Here is an 18,376-nt window from a genome sequence, read left to right as displayed (position 1 = left end):
TTTGGCCACAAGGCTAGGTTCAATCCTTTGAGGGGCCACTTAGACAAGATTTATATCTTATGAGTTACTTTGAAAACATTTTTTTTCTTGTTGTAGATAATATGGTCAGGGGCAGAATCTATTAAGGGGCCATGGGCACGTGCCCTCCTTATTGTGATGTTTTACAGATACCTATACGATTTTTTTTTATAACATATAAAATCTGTAGTGTAGATTAAGTGCAAATATATATATGTATATAATATATATATATAATATAGTTTGTTCTCACTTAAAAAACTTCAAATAACGTTATTCAGCAGCTGAGGCACGTTTGGTTCTGCACAGGTTAGGGTTTGATTATTTGTATAGTCACTATCAATTAGTATAAATAAACCTAACATTTAGAAAACTTCCTAAAATATGAAATAATAAAATTATCTACAACAGCAATTAGTAAAACTAGAGGAACTAAAAATTGCAAATGATAGTTTATTATTATTAAAAATCCGTATATGTGTATATATATATTAAAGAAATGTATATTGCAATGTGATACGTGAAAAGTCTTTCCCACGTTTTTTTTTTTTTTAATTTTATTATTATTATTATTATTTATTTTTTATTTTTAATGGTTAAAAGCCTCTATGTAGAGAAACTTTTTCTTCAAATTTTGGCTTTTCTTTTAGTTTTGTTTTTCAATTCACCTTATGGTTCTAATGTAAATCTGTTTTCGAATTTATTTTCGATATTATAATTAATTATGGTTTTTATATTTGAACAATTAATTGTTAAAAATTTATTTGGGTTATCCATTTGAAAAAATTGATTAAATGATCCCTCCATTGAATTATAAGAATTTGATTCTCCTTATCCACGTTGGTCTCTTCATTTGTCCTTTCGCCATTTTAATTAACGACTACAAATTAATTCCAATTTTAAATATTTGAGAGGCTTGATTATTCGTTGTGGGTTGAGGAAGTTTTGGGACATTTGGTGGATACATCTGGAATCTTTGAATCGGAAAAGATTAAGCTTGGGATTAGGCCGAGAGGTTTAGGTAGCTTAGATTTAAGAAAAGTCTAGAAATGTAGTGCAAATTTATAAATATTTAGTTTGCGAAATATTATATTGTATTTAATCATTGATTAGATTTTAAATTAGTTTAAATTTGTCATCTTAATCTATTGTTTTGATATTTTAATATTTTAATTTTACTAGATTTTGAAATAAAATTTTGTAGATTTTTGTCACCTTAACTAATTAGAAAATGATCATTTTTTTTTACCATAATATGCTAACTTAAAATTGAAACAAACTAGTATTTTAACATTAAATTCACTCATTGAAAAACTGTTTTTTTTTTTATATCAAATTACATTCGATGAATAAAAAAAAAATCACAAATTTTGAGTTTTAGTTTTTATTTGGTCGCTAAGTTGTTTTAAATATTTTAAACATTCAAAAAATGATTCTAAGTCTTCGAGGTAGTTAAATTGACCAACAAAAAAAATTAAAATGTAATTAAATTAAATTGAGGATTCTACACATAGATAGTCTAAATAAATATAATTATATAATTGTAGTCTAATGGCGTGTTTGGAATGACTTTGAAAAAATATCCTTCAAAAATTCATTTTTGTTTCAACACTTTTAATAAAAACTCATTAAAATAAAAACATGCACGCATTGCAACTCCTTCTTAAAAGTATTTTTATATACAAATTTGTCTAGTTTGTTATATACTAAGAGTGTTTTTATTAATGTTTTTCAAGGTTGGCTGGTGGCAATCGCTAAAGGTGGCAGTCGAAGGTTGGTCGATGGAGTTGGTGGCCGGAATTTCGCCTGTGTGGCGAGATAGGGGGTTGCCAGAGATTGATCGATGGTGGTCGAAGTTGGTCAATGGCAGTTGGAGGTGGGTCAACAACGGTCATCGAGGTGGCGACCGAAAGTTATCCGACAACGGTTGCCAAGGTGGCAGTCGGAGTGAGCCGGCGGCGGTCGCTGAGGTGGCGCCGGAGTTGGCCGCAACGTTCGTCGGAGTTAGTAACCGGAGTTGGCCGACAACATTCATCGGAGAAAGGCGAACTGAGTTGGCCATGGTAGTCACCAAAAGTGGTGTCCAGAGGTTGACAGACGTATTTCCGAAATTATTTATAAGGAAAAAAATGAGGGGTAACCTATGATTTTGAATAGTATTCACTATTCAAACCCATGGGAGAGGAGTAGGAAACCAAGGCTTCTTAAATCAATGCCCAAATAAGGGTTTGACTTAGGATGTTTACCTCATCCAATCCTAACTTTGGAAACAAACACCCTAAGTTTTAAGTTTTAAGTGTTTCTTTTTCTTTTTCTTTTTTATTTGATAGAAAATTGAAGAAGTTCAAAGTTGAGAGGAAGAAAAAATCCCATCAAATTTCTTAGACCATTTAGTTTCCTATAATTTATTTTCACTATTCTCTCAATGATTTTGTACTCCTCTTTATATATATATATATATAAAAAAATACATATTATTTATTTCTTGTTTGCAACAATAAGTCATAGCAAATATGATGTTCACCATGTTATTGGTAGCTTGATTTTAGAGGTAAGGATATGGGAGAGTTGGAAAGAAAAAAAAAAAGTGGAAAAAAAAAAGTTTATCCAGTATGTGCATCAACTCATGAACCGAAAGAAAAAAACATACTATCTATTGAAATCAGCGAAACTTAAAAGCCTTTTTCTTGAATTCTCATTAATGAGTTGGTCCAATAAATAGGCAATCAAAGCACAGTTGGCAATAACAACCAGTAACAAAAAAAAAAAAAAAAAAACCATCTAACCAATATAAAACTAATTCTAATACTCCGACTCAAAATGGAGAATGAACATCAATAATTCTCATCTTGTCTAATAAAGAAGTAAAAGAAGAGTATGGTAATGATTTGGTAAAAATGTTTGCCAACTAAGCATTAGAACGAACAGGAAGAAGCTTGAGTAAGACATTCGCGAATAAAATGACAATCGATCTCAATATGCTTCGTCCGCTCATGAAAAATTAGATCAGATGCAATATGAACAACAGATTGATTATCATAAAATATAAGAGCAGGAACAAAAGAAGAAACTTGAAGGTCTTTAAGAAGTTGAAGAATCCACACGATTTCATTTGTGGTGATAGCCAAGGCTCGATATTCAGCTTTAGCAGAAGAACGTGAGACTGTAGTTTGTTTCTTTGCCTTCCAAGCAACCAATGAATCACCTAGAAAAACACAAAAACAGTTGTGGACTTTCTGGTATCCAGACAAGATGCCCAGTCAACATCAGTAAAGGCCTTTAACTAAAAAGAAGAATCAGCCTTAAGAAAAATGCCTTTGCTAGGACTACCTTTCAAATAACGCAACAAAAAATGAATAGCGGATAAATGTGGATACCGAGGCTATGACACAAACTGACTTAGCTTGTGAACAGTGATAACGGGCAGAAATGCACGTTATTACAGTACTAAATTATTAAACAATGCAGGTTTGCGTTGATAAAATATATAAGATTGCGTCCAAAAGGCATTAAGTTTATAACATTACGGTTGCATGCGTCCATCGCATGAAAACAGTTAACTTTTGTATTTTTATGCAGAATATGCATTGACGCAAGGCAGAAAATGCAATCACAAGAAATCAAAGATTGAGCGCAGCGTTACCTCAAGGCTTTGTGGTGATTTGTGCTAGCAAACATCTGCTTAAGAAGGATTGCCGCATAGAGTTGGCGCATCTGGGTGAAAAACATAATAAATCATGATGGGACAGAAAGTTGATGACGGTCGAGTCCAAATTAAGTTGACAAGCCACTAACGAACTACTGTAGCAAGTACACTCAGCTTTTTAGTGACAAATATTCGGCGCATCAAACAGAGAATTAATGTCATCCCATCAGTGCAATCATAAGAGAGAATACGCCTTTCACTCCGAAGCTCTATAAATACCAAAGGCAACCTTCGGTAAAGGAGTCCGGATAGTTAGAGAATTTTCCCTTATAGAGAATAGCCTTGTTCATAGTTTTCCTTTTTATTTAGAAGGCGGAGCGAGAGAAGGGAAGAGATGCCGAAAGATCATGTTGGACAGCTATAGAGAGAACCTAAAGGCGTGGAAAGCAAAGAAAGGGCCAACTCTCGCGAGAGTGAGACTACCTTTTAAACAGAGTAGAAAAGACAGTGTAAAAGCCTTGGGAAGCAAGAGATTTCTACTAGGCTCTTTATTCTCATCTTACATTGTTATTTTGTATTTCAAATCTATATTTATATAATGTAACTTGCTTATCTACATATGTTCACTCTCTTAAAAGCACGCATGAGTAGCTAAATTTACTGAATGGGTTGAGAAGAACTAAGCTAACATGACCTAGGATCTTCATTGCATGCGATTATCTTGTTTATGTTGTGCCCAACATCCTTTTAGAGCTACTCGAGAGAGAGTCTAAAGAAAGAACCTAAGACTTGAGAGAGCTAGGTTAGAATCTAGACTTGAGAGAGCGAGATTAGATCTGCATAAGTGAGAGATAGGGACTTAGAGATAAGTTTTTTTTGCCAACATGCATCGCATGCATCCTAGAGATAGGTTATGATATTATGTGATCGCCTTATTTGTGTGTGTGTGTCATGTTGTCAACGCATAAATAAAAATAAAGGCTTATGTGTAGGTCTTATAGACTTATCGCATATATCACATGTGTCTAGACTTAGAAGCTGTAGCATTTATGTTGAGAGATGACTTGCTATTGTATGTGTGCTGCATGGTCGCATAACATGAACGCATCCTAGGAAGTGTTAGCTGAAATCCTTCTCAACCCGTTCCCCTGCATATTCATCGCATCTTTCGTCAACTCTTTTCGTAACTCCGCTACATACATTTATTTTATACTACAAACAACAATCCAAAACATCTATTTGATTTACTAGTTACCGCAAAGTCTTCTTGAAAATTATCACCATATACCGTTTTTCCTAGTCCCTGAGTTCGACCCTGGACTTACCAAAAAACTCAGTGGAATTTATACTTGGATTCTGCTGAGAAAATTTGTTGCTCAACGCGTTTCCATCACCACAATTCATTCCATAATTTCATCACATAAAATAACGCATCAAACAGTAAAAGTAATATTAGGCCAAGATAAATTCAAGTATAATAGGCAACCAATCAACTGTCGATATGTTCAACATTATTGGGGATAATGCCCTAAAGTCTCGTGTCCTGTAGTTTGTAAACAGTTTGTACGAACGTTTGTGATGTATAATATATGATATTTACTTCACTTCTTGACTTGCACATTAGATGTTTTGTTTTCTTTACCACAAATCAATAAACTAAAATCCCTAGTTGTCATTATGTAACTTAAGCATGTATGTGGTGACATACAAGTGGATCATATCTTAAATGATAACCAAAATGGTTTGTAGTATATGGATATAGGAGGGAAACCTTATCTTGGTAACGCTTATGTGAACCGCTTTGTGGAATGGTTACAAGTATTGTGACTTGCCACAGATGGTTTGATCCTGATCATTCATGTGGGGACATGCGAGCGGGGACGTCCTATACAAAGAGTTTGTATAAGACCTGACTACGAAGTGTTAACGTCTCGTTATATAACGTCGTTCATGACAAAGAATTCACTTCACTAGGATGACCATAGATAACATGACCTCAATCCTAAGTGAGTTGGGAACTCCTGCCATTGAAAGCGGTTCTTTGATTTGCATGGGTGCGAGTAGCCAGGTCGCCGACTTAAACCTACCACTTTAGGGATTCGTCTGATTTAGGAGCTGGGAACTCAGCTACACAAGATTGAATTCACTCCTTCCCTGAAGTAGGGTAAGTAGATAGATTGCTCCTTTAAGGGTTGATCCTGGAGATTGAACGATGTGGCATCACATACCTTATCTTGGTCCGAGAGATGTTCACACATAATTGGACCATGTTGTATTGTTCATTAGAGGGATCAGTGGTACTTAAAGAGTAAGATGTAACTACAGGGGCAAAATGGTAAATTAGCCTAGTCGTACTTACGAGCATCTGTGAAGGGTTATCATACTGATGATTGGTTATATCCGATGGACACAAAAATATATTTGTGGTAAAAAGAGTTCAGTTGTCGGTCTTTAGTGGAATGTCTGGCAGTTAACAGATGGTGGATCTTATGGCTAAAGAGTTTAGTTAGCTATTCACGTACCGTTGGAGCTCGAGCCATAGGTCCATAAGGTCCCATTGGTAGCTTGGATACAAGCTGAGAATCAGTTTTTGGGTCAGTTTGAAATGTTCAAATTGACAAGAGGGAGTTTGATTATATATGATATAATTGAACTGGTTAATTATATATGATATGATTGACTAAATATATGAGATACATTAATTTGGAGGAAATTGGATATAAATATGATTTATATCAAGTGGAGGAGAAAACACTATATTGTCAAACTATTGGTTATGAATATAATGTGATTATATTTATTATTTTATTAAATGGACAGTTATGAGATAATTGCCCGGTGTTTTCTCCGTAATCATGTGTTAGTGGGAAGTTCAATTCAGTTTTCGTAACTGAAGAATAAAATGAAAATTGTTTTCATTTTGCAAACACGCGGTTAATTTGTTAACATCCTATCACTTAGTGAATTGAGAGCCCATATGATAGCAGCTCACATCTTACTAAACGATCGCTCACCTGCGTGCCCGCTTTTCTAATGATCGCCCATAGTTTACTAAACAATCGTTTAGCGCCTGAGCCTTACTAAACAATCGTATAGACGATCGCCTAGTTTTTCCTACACGATCGTGTACCTCGCCTAAACGATCAAGCACCCTGACTGTCGATAGTCGTTGCCTTCTCCCACTTGCTTGATCTTTGTACACGATAGTCTTTCCTCCTCACCTCTACCAAATCCTAACAGAGTCCACACTTTGGATTCTCACTCCAAGAATACTAAGGGCTCCGAGTGGTGGTGTCGTCCCCATTTCTTGTTGTTCGTGCGAAGTCATTCGTGGTAGACGACCGGAGTGGTGCTGAATGATTACTTGCTGGTCTAGTGAGAGCGAAAGGAGTTCGTTCATGGAGAAAGCGAGTATTGCCAAGAAGAAAGTCTTCAACTGGTATGTTTACTCGTTCTCTTATCATTTATCCTTTAAGCATGTCGGTAATTTAGTGTTGTTAATGCATATTTGTATGTGTGAATGTATATGTAAAAATTCTTTCACAATGAATTGGAAAGATCCATTTCTGCTCATAGGTACTCATGTATAAGAGTTCCTTCACAATTCACCTTGGTCCGATCGAACTTTAAGATTAGGATCTAATGGCAAGGAATATGGTTTGGCAGATAGAAAACCAGTATCTTCAAGCAACTGTAAAGTATAGTGTCGTTGAGACAAAGAAATACCTTTTGAAGATCTTGCCAACTCTAGCCCCAAAAATAATGCAAATCTCCTAATTTTTTAAGCTTTAAGGTCTTATCAAGATGAGTTTTTAGCTCAGTAATATCACATAGAGAAGCTCCAGTAATTATAATGTCATCCACACATACAACCAAAACAAGAAAATTAGAACCGGAACCTCTGGTGAATAGAGAATAATCAGACTTGGATTGAGAAAAACCAAGTAATAACAAAGCATTAGAAAATTTTCCAAACCATTGACGAGAAGCTTGCTTCAACCTATATATCGACTTGTGTAATTTACAAACTAAACGCTCCCCCTTAATTAGAACATGATCATGCTTGTAGCCAAGAGGCAAATCCATGTAAACTTCCTTTACTAAATCACCGTACAAAAAGGCATTATTCACATAAAGTTGAACTAATGGCCAATTAGGAGAAGCAGTAAGAGTAAAAAGTACGTTGACTGTTACCAATTTAGCCACAGGAGAGAAGGTCTCAATATAATCTAAGCCTTCTTGTTGAGTATATCATTTTGTAACGAGACGAGCTTTATAACGTTCAATATATCCATTCGATTTATGCTTGACTTTATACACCCACTTGCATCCAATAGAATGTTGCCTTGGAGGAAGAGGAATGAAGACCAAATGTTGTTGGCTTCCAATACTTTTAATTCATTAGCCATGGTAAAATGTCAATGAGGAAAAGAGACAGCTTGATGATAAAACTGTGGTTCTTATTCAAAAGAAACACTAAAAAAAATATGTCGGTAAGTAGGAGAAAGTTTTTCATATGATATAACAGAAGTCAAAGGATATCAATATCCAGTTGATTCCATAGAGGTGGCATGTAAAAGACTACAATGATACTCCCTTAAACAAGAAGGAAGCTTTGTTATTTTGGTATAACGACGAGGAATGATGATGTCGTTATCAGGAACACCACTGGAAGAACCACCAAGACAATAACCATTTGATGTATCATGAATATCATAAGAATATGGTCTAGTATCAGCAATGATAACATCATTATTCGAAGATTATGTAGGCATATCATCATTATTATTCACAATAGGACTATCATGATGAACAATAGGTGGTGTGCCTGCAAGATCATGAAGAGAATGTCTATTCACATTAGTATTAGCAGAAACAACATTAGGTAAGGAAGTAGAAAATATCCTTGGTAATACCAAATATGAAAAATTATCTACTGCTTCGTTTTGATCAGTGATATTGTGAAAAGGAAACATATGTTCATGGAAAGTGACATCCTTTTAAATGAAAGTGTGTTGCCTTTCAATATCATAAAGTCGATATCCTTGAATCCTTGGCGGATAACCCAAAAATACAGCAAGAATTGCACGAGGATGAAACTTCAACCGTTGGTTTGTTAATGTAGAAGAAAAACATAAACAACTAAAAGTTCGAATAAAAAAATAATCAGCATGTTGTCCATATAAACGAAAATAAGAAGTATTACACTTTAATAAAGTATAAGGAATCCGATTGATGAGAAAACAAACAGTGAGAACACATTCACCCTAAAACTTAATAGGAACACGTGATTGAAATAGTAAAGAACAAGCAACATTCAAAAGATGTTGATGTTTTCTTTCAACCATAAAATTCTATTCTGGATGAGCAACACGAGAATATTGATGTAAAACTCCCTTAGTAGAAAAGAAATCCTTAAAAGCAAGTTATGGGGCATTATCAGACCGAAACTGTTTAATAGATGCATTAAATTGATTCTCAACAAGTTTGAAGAAACGTGGAATAATGACTAAAGCATCAGATTTTTGTTTCATAAAAAAAAACCATGTATATCGGGAACGATCATCAACAAGTGTTAGAAAATATCGATAACTAAAATGCGTAGGATTATAATACGGTCCCCAAATATCACAGTGAATAAGATCAAACACATGTGAAGCTACATTGTTATGAAGAGATCTTTTCTATTTTGCAACAGGACAAATCATACAAGTAGTAGCAGTATTATGCTGAAGATTAAAAGGCAAAACATCTCGTAGAGCAGATAAGTGTTTGTGAGATGGATGACCTATTTGATTATGCCAAAGATTAGTATTCTCCATATGAGAAACAGAAGAGCACATAGAAACAGAAAAATTTTCAGATGATTTATGTGAACTTATCTGCAACTTATAAAGTCTTTGCCAAAGATCAGCCTTCCCAATCATCTTCATGGTTGACTTGTCCTGAATAATGCAGGAATTTCCAAGAAACTTAACAACAATTGACTGATCAGCAGTTAAGGCATTTATAGAAATCAGATGATAGTGGAAACTAGGAATGAACAAAACATTGTGGAGCATGAGATGAGAATCAATATGAATATCACTAATAATATCCACATTGATACGAGACTAATTAGAAAAAGTAACGCACATCCCAGATACAGGCATGAGATGAGAGAAAAAATCTCGACAAGAACAAATATGTGCAGTAGCACTAGAATCGACTATCTAAGCAACAGATAAAGGAGAAACAGAACATGTACCTACTACATGAAAAGTGATAACATCAAAATCAGAAGTAGACTTGGCTTTGGAAAGATGTGTCTGAAAAAAACTCAGCAAACTTTGACATTGTTCTGCCGTAAAACCAGGAATAGAAATTGAAGAAGTTGTAAAGGAGGATTCAGGCTTAGTTGAGGCATTCTTCTAATTCTTATATCCAGGAGGAAATCTATGTAATCTATAATATTTCTCAACAATATGACCTGAAATGTTACAATAGGTGCAAATCGGGCGATCCTTTTTCTTAGAATTGGAAGAAGTTGATGTGGAACTAGCACTTGAATTAACAGAGGAAGAAGCAGGGGAAGAAGAGTTCTTTACTAAGAGAGCTGTAGTGGACGAAAAATTTGTTGATGAAGAAGGTGCAACAGAAGCACGCTGTTCAACTTCTTGAGCAACAAGAGAAAAAGCTCGTTGTAAAGAAGGTCAGGTTCCATTAACAAAATTTGTGTTCGAATTTGGCTAAAAAAATCATTCAAGTCCATAAGGAAAGTCATTACATGCTCGGTTTGGAAGTAATTAACCAAATCTTTAACTCCTCCACAAGTACAATGACCATAAGTGCAGGATGGATAGTAAGAGGCGAGTTCATTCCACAATGTTTTCATTTTTGCGAAATAAGTTGTAACAGAGAGTTGATCTTGAGAAAGAGTCGATAACTCTCGATGAAGTTGGAAGATCTGAGGTCTATTCTTACGTTGATATCATTGTTGAAGATCAAGTCAAATGTCCCGTGCTGAATCGGAGATATTAACACTTGCAGAGATCTCTTTCGAGAGAGAGTTGATAATCCATGTCATAACCACACTGTTACAAATAACCCATGAATTTCGCAAATCTTCATTAGGATTGGACAAACTTCCATCAACAAATCCAGGTTTGTTCTTGACCGTGAGCCCTATAAATCATAGCATGACTCCAGAAGTATAGTTAGAGTCTATCAATAAATCTGAAACGAGGATGAGATTTGTGCTATCGGAGTGATGAAAAAAATAAGGGTTCAAATATTGATCAAGAACTGAGGAAGAAGATGAAGGGTTGGCCATTAATGGCGAAGTAAATGGGTTATCGGGAAAATCAGTCATGGGAAAGAGGAGAAGAAAAATGAAGAGGCTTGAAAGAAAAAGAAGACATCTAATACCATATTGAAACCAGAGAAACTTAAAAGCCTTTTTCTTGAATTCTCTTTAATGAGTTGGCCCAATAAATAGGCAATCAAAGCACATTTGGCAATAATGACCAATAATAAAAAAAATAACCATCTAACCAATTATAAAACTAATTATAATATCAAACATTATTATGTTGGCAAAGGAGAAGAAGTGTGTAATTTTTCAAAACTCAAAAAGTGGTTTCTAACAAGCAATAGAAGCAAGGAAATGTGGAGTTTTTCTTTTTCTAGCTCACTAATTCACGACAAGAGATCAACTTTGAAGTACAACCAAATAACATAAATCATATAATTCTCAGGATGCCTTCATTTTTTTAAACTAATATCTTTTCATTGTTATATTTCTTCTGTGGCTCTTCAAATTTCAAATATATTTTTGGGTGTTTTTGAAAGGCGTAAACAAAAAAATTATTTCTTTGGTTTAATTGCTAATAAATTTTATGTTTAGTGTTATATTATATATATATATAGTATATATATTTATATATATTATTTTGACTGTTTATTTCATAAATTTTTTATCAACCATAAAAAAATGCTATTACATTATGTGCGTGTGTGTTTGATAGAGTTAATATCCTAAATCGAGGGTATCTTGTAGTTTGTAAAGACAAATTATATATCTAATAAATAAGAGGTATTTTATTAATGTTTAAATTGCATTAATTCAATCCAATAAACTAATGTCCAAGGTTATTTTATGAAACTTAAACATGTATGTAGAGACATATAGGTGGATCATGTTTAAGTAATAACCTAAATGGTCTATAGTAGATGGATAAGGTTGAGTACCTTCCTAGTGCCACTATGAATACGGCCTACTTTGTAGATGTTACGATTGTTGTAAAGTGTTACAACTGATCTGATTCTGATCGTTCATGTGGAGACATGCGAGCGGGGATATTCTATACAAAGAGTTTGTTTAAGACTGAACTGTGAAATGAATAGTCTCTATGTATAACATCGTTGCTAGAAAAAACTTACATTTTACTATGATGACCCTAGATGACTTGACCATAATCCTAAATGAGTCTCCTGTCTATGGGGGCAATCATTTGATTTGTATGGGTGAGAGTGACCTTCTTAGCCGACTCGACATGCCTACCATTTTGGGGACTTATCCGAGTAGGGAGATGGGAACACAACTACACAAGATTGAATTCACTCATTTTTCCGACATTAAGGAAAATAAATAAATTGTTCTCTTAATAATTGATTCCGAGTCTTGAACATTGAGGCCTCAATCTCTCATTGGCCCAAAAGGTGTTAGTTTATAGTTGAACTATAAATTGTTTGTTCATTAGAGGGATCAGTGGTATTTAAGGAGTTGGATGTAACTACGGCGGTAAAACGGTATTTTGACCCAGCTACGAGCAATTTGTGAAGAGTCGACTCATTATTGATTGATTATATTCGTAGACACAAAAATAAATCTATAGTACGAAGAGTGCTACTATCGATCTTTAGTGGAGCGATCAGTAGTTAATGAAAATTGATTAATTTAATTAATTAATCTTATATCATTTAAACTTATAATCTATAGGTCCAATGTCCCTTTGTTAGCTCACTAAATGATATATAAGAGGAATTGTCTAAATTGTTCAAATTAATTGCATATTAATGAGATTAATATGATATGGTTGATTATAGATATGATATATAATTAAGAGAGAAAAATATTTGAATAAGATTCAAATATTAGAGACATGTATACATATAAATATGTGATAATTATATGTTGATTAATTGTATATTAAATATGATTTATATTTAATATAATCCTTTAATTGATTAATTAATTAATTTTTGAGAAGTAGAGATAAATAAACATGTGATGTTTATTTATTTCTTAATTAATTATATATATTAACTTGAATTTAATATATATGGTTATTTAATTACTTGACTAATTAATTAAATAAAATATATTTAATTAAATTAGGAATAAGAAAGACTAGGAGAAGGGGTCTTCATCGTCCATGTTTATAACACAATTGAATTGGGAATTTTTAATCCTAGTCTCCTACTACTCCTCTCAAAATCTCTCTTTTTTTCTCTACTACTTATTCTCCCTCTTCAAAGCATCAAAGACCACACATCCAATTTTTGAGATCCTAGAGAATAACAAGGTTTCACTTACGGTGGTGTCCCTCGATCATTGAATAGATGTTCCAAAGAAAACACGGGAGGGAATCGTGAAGAATTTGGGAATTAAGTTTTGATTATTCCCTATTTTATTCTCTTAAATGCATGCTAATCTTGATTGATGTTATTATTTTTATACCGTATTTTGTTTATGTAAAATCGAAAATAAAATTGCAAAGTGACCACATACTTCCGCTTGGGATGCGGTCATTTATATATATATATTCAAATCCCTATAAATTTTAAATACTAAATTAGAGGAAATTTGTTCCTGTTAAATTAAATAAATGATACTTTATTAAATCAACTTGCAATTAATTAGATATACTTTTATTCATTTTATGTTTCTCAAACAACAATTGTATTCATAGAATGAAATAAAAATCAATAAATGAAGATTTTAACAATGGGTTAAATCTAATAAGTATATTGTATTCAAGTTTAATTTTTTCCAATATCTGATAGATTCAATTAAATAAAATATATCGTGGTTAATTTTAGATTCCAACAAAACATAACCATTTAAATAATAAAATTTTGAGTGGTGATATATTATCACCACTATCATTATCATTATTATTCAGGAGATAAATGACTTACTTCCTTCCACCGAGTTTAATACGTATTTTATTAATAATTTATATGTTTCAATACATATATTATTATTAATTTATATTAGGTTTAACAACTTTTCGAAATAATCACACTTGAATTAGATATCTAAACTTTTCTACTAAATTTATATTTTAAATATCTATATATTATCAAATTTTAAAATTATTCAAATGTTTGAATTATTTTTCATTATTTTATACACATTCTTAATAAATTAAACGAATATTTTCTCATATTTTTTAATGTTTAAATTGTTTTGTATATGTTATTAGATTCAATTGTACTTATTCCATATTTAGATACTATTTTAACTGACATTTTAATAATATCTACTTGTCCGTAATTGGTTTATGTCTAGAATATTAAATATAGTGTAATTGTAGATCTTTATTAATAACCTAGATGTAAATACAATGTAAGTGGAGGGGTTGATTAATAACCGGAATACAAATACAATGTAATTGGAGAGTTTGATCAATAATCAAATTAATCATATTATAATTTAACCAATCCAATTTCAAAATTGAAAAGGAGGTCATTTTTGCATTTTTTGGATTTTGAATTTATTTTTAATATTCCAATTAGATTTTGATAACTACTCCACGAATTGATTTAAAATAAACCAATCTTTTCCTTATTTTTCTTCCCGTAATTGATTCAGATTGTTTGATTTGATTTAACCACTTTTCAAAAATATTTAGAATTATTCTATTCTTATTTTTTTTATCACCATTTTGATTATAATTTATAATATATCTTTAGATTATACATTATTTTAATTATTTTAAATTCATATTTTTTTTATTCTAATTAGGATTTTCTTAATATTTTATATATATTATCATATACTAAATTGTATATTTCATTTAAATTTCATCACTTTTTTGTATTTTTTTAATCACTTTTTATTTATTATCATCTTATTATATTATTATACCATTAATTTATCTTTTTGACAAATAAATAAATATTCACTTTTTTGCTTTTTTGCCGTTTTTGCTATGTATGTACAACGAGTTAGCTTCTCTCTTAGGTTTTGTGGTTGACTTCTTTTTTAGGTTTTGTAATTGATGAGGTTTATGAATACAGTGTAATTGTTGAAACTTAAATAAAATGAAATTATGAATACATTGTAAATAAATGAACTCCCTTCATTTTTTCGTGAATCATTTTTGAATTTATATTTCATTGTCAAATTAGATTTTATCTAACTACTTACCGAATAAATCACAACAAACAAACCCTTCTTGATTTTTCTCTCCAACCTATATTTGAATTTATCTTTTATTATCAAATTTAATTTATCCAACTAACTTTCGATTTGTTTAAATGTTTGTTACAAATTCAAATGTATCTAAATATTTTTTTTCATTATTTTTACATATTTTTATTAAATTGATTTGATCTTTTTTTCTTTATATTTTAAATGTTTCAATTTTTCATATAAAAACACATAAAAATGACTTGTTGTACTCAAAAAGGAATATATAAATAGAAATTAAATTTTAAATATTTGAAACATGTGCGTATGTGTGTATATAGGGAGAGAGAGTTTATTGTCAATATTAATATTTATGTTATTATTATTATCATTACCATCATTGTCATCATCAACATTATTATTATTTATTAAAATAAGATAACAAAAAGTCGTAAATCTTATATTCTTTATCATCACTTAGCCACCCCAAAATCTCTTTTTTACATTCTCAATCACTTATCCACAATTGTTGGTTCAAAAACTTTTTTCTTGATTTTCATCATCTTGGTTAGCTTTTGACGACCACCCTCACCAGATTGCCGACCTTTTTGGTCGCACACATATTTATTGCTTTTGTTTCTACTTTGAATATTGTTTTCAACAATAGCGTTATGAGATTGATAGTGTTTAAAGTTGGATTTCAAGATCCCATGAGCAAAATGGTCACATGGAATGGAGACGATGAAACTCTTTATAACTGGTCTAATGTCAAACGCAATCATATTTCCAAGTCACGTCGTCTTGAAGTTGCGATTCTTTCAAATATTCACTTACCAACTACAATTTACAATCAACTTTGCTCTTTCTCACATTGGAAGAAGTCCATCGTCGTAGACATCTATAAGTTTATAATGCCCCTCACCACTTGGTCGTCATCTTCCCTTGCATACACGTGTTCTATAGGTAGCTGGAAGCGTTGACTATATTGAGTGATTTTTAATTTATGCTTCTGAAATGTTTAGATACTGTGAATTTGTGGTTCTAGAAAGTTTAGGTATGCTCATGTTATTTTTGAAGCAGTGTATCTTTGCATTCTTGTTTTTATTTTTTTTAGGGCAGTTTTGTCATTTACTAATTAGTATTTTCTATTATATAAATTTGTTTTGCTATTTTTATAATTTTAAAATGTTTTTATCATTTTTCCAAATAAAATCTTTAAAATTCGTTATTTATCTTGTCAGCCATTTTTTTTAATTATATTTAAAATGAAGCAAATAATATTTGATTTTATAAATTTAAGATTGTTTTATGAAATACTAATCAAACATTGTTAAAACAAATGGCTCAAGTTAATAGTAAAAAACTGAATTAAGTAATTAAAACTAATAAATTAAATTGTAAAAAAAAAAACTATATTATATTTTTTTTTTACATTTTTTTATTTATTTTTGCTTTAATAATGTTTTGTTGGAAATGACATAACCCTTAGAACGACGAACAGTAAACGGTCAAGACACAGCGGTCAAGCAAAGAGCAAAACCTGTAAAACAGAAACTCGTTATAGGCTGAGTCGCGGAGCTTTCTTTAAGACTGTAACATCCCGATTTATTTTGTAATTAAGCTTTATTTTTTTATGTTGGCTACTTGGATAAATTATATGAGATTTATGTATTTGGCTAAGCTAAAATATAATTTAATTATTTGGAATTAATTGAGTTTTATTTTGGCTTGCATTTGGAGATTTGATTATCTATGGAGATAATTAAATTTGTTTGTTGGAGTTTTAAAGAAAAAAATATATAAGTATATATATTTTGAAAAAGATTAGGGACCGCACGCCCCCTTCTTTTCATTTTTTTTTTTTACCCAAACCCTAGCAGCCAGAGCTGCCGCGCCCAAGCCATTCTGCCCCTGTAGACCCGCTTCTGCCGTCGTGCCCAGCCGATCAGCCCAGTTTCTGCCGCGAGCCCAGCCACAAGTCGACGCATACAACTGCCCTGCCTCCGATCGGTACAGCTGTTCATTTCAATCGGCGCTGGACTGAGTTCCGTCGTTGTTCCGGTCAGCCACCGTTGAGTTCGTCGACCGCCACTGCCTATTCTTGCAAAATCTTTAGTTGGGTAAGAGTTGGTTTATTTTGGGCAAGGATTTGTTTTTTTTTTTTAGATTTTGGAGTGTCACTTCGTGTTGGAAACAATTTTGGTTATTACCCATTGTGTCGACTTTCAGGATTTGGAGTTTGGAAGATTTTGGGACATTGCTATTAAGGAAGAGACCATTCTTTTCGACGGAAAATTTTTGAAGTGGGATAAGTTTTGTATAAGTTGGTTGGTTATCCTTTGGACTTGGACCCCGAGGATTTATTTAATCTTTAACTCACTTCCTAGGCCATAGTTGCTAAACTAAACTTGTGGTTAATGTCATAGGATTGATTTGAGTTTTATCCAAGGGATATTAAGAAGTTATTTGCGCAGACTTTTGAGACCAAGTTGAGGTAAGTGATACTATTATCGGTGCCTTCGTGCCAGGTGGCCTAGATTAGACCTTAAAGTTGCTTAATGGACTCTTGAAGCATGATTTTTTTTTTTTTGTCATTATGTTTTACTTGTTTCATGACAGTTATAAGTATTATGAGCATGTTCGAATTTCGAATCAGTACTAATAGTATGTATGTGATGCATGAATAGACCAATAGAGCAGCTTATCGTCTCGCCTTGACGCATGTTTTATTTCAGAGGACCTATGGGTCTAGTTTCATGTTTGACGGTGTGCCTACGGACCGCTAGACATGCGTGAGTCGAAAGGTTCACGTTCATGTTATTTTTCCATGTTTGACGGTGTGCCTACAGGCCGCTAGACATGTGTGAGCCGACAGGTTTACGTTCATGTTATTTATTTTTTCATGTTTCATGTTTGACGGTGTACCTACGGGCCGCTAGATGTAACGGTCATGCTTGTCCAGGGTCTGTTGCCCATGGCCGCATGCCCAATCCAACCCCCTTCTAGCATATTTTCATGTCCTGTTATGTATTAGTTTAGTTAACTTGCTTTCTTTACATTTTCATTGTAAGTGACCACTCGCCCTTTTGCATATGCAAGGGCGCCAGTTGGCTTTTTGTTCAGAATGCACTATATGGGGATAAGACTAACCATCATTTCCTCATACCCGAGTAGTACTCTATAAAGCCGTTGTTGTTGCTTATTGCTTTCTAGTTCACTACAATCTTTCTTTCTTTATTCACACTCACAAATCTTCTTACGAAAACCTTTTCTCCAAACCCGTTTTCTAAAACCGTTTTCCCTAAAACGGGGGT

General features: G+C 32.6%; 1 protein-coding gene across 1 annotated transcript; it reads right to left on the bottom strand.

Annotated features, from left to right (window-relative positions):
* Positions 1 to 2,933: 2,933 nt before the first annotated feature.
* Positions 2,934 to 8,073, bottom strand: LOC120073426. The gene is made up of 4 exons (XM_039026278.1): positions 7,989 to 8,073; positions 7,718 to 7,851; positions 7,274 to 7,355; positions 2,934 to 3,223 (listed from the first exon to the last, which is right to left on the bottom strand). The coding sequence occupies exons 1-4, from the start codon at positions 8,071 to 8,073 to the stop codon at positions 2,934 to 2,936; spliced, it is 591 nt and encodes a 196-aa protein (XP_038882206.1).
* Positions 8,074 to 18,376: the final 10,303 nt, after the last annotated feature.

Source organism: Benincasa hispida, chromosome 3, assembly GCF_009727055.1.
Source record: "Benincasa hispida cultivar B227 chromosome 3, ASM972705v1, whole genome shotgun sequence".
Classification (NCBI taxonomy): Eukaryota; Viridiplantae; Streptophyta; class Magnoliopsida; order Cucurbitales; family Cucurbitaceae; genus Benincasa; species Benincasa hispida.
This window is presented reverse-complemented; position numbering and strand designations above follow the sequence as displayed.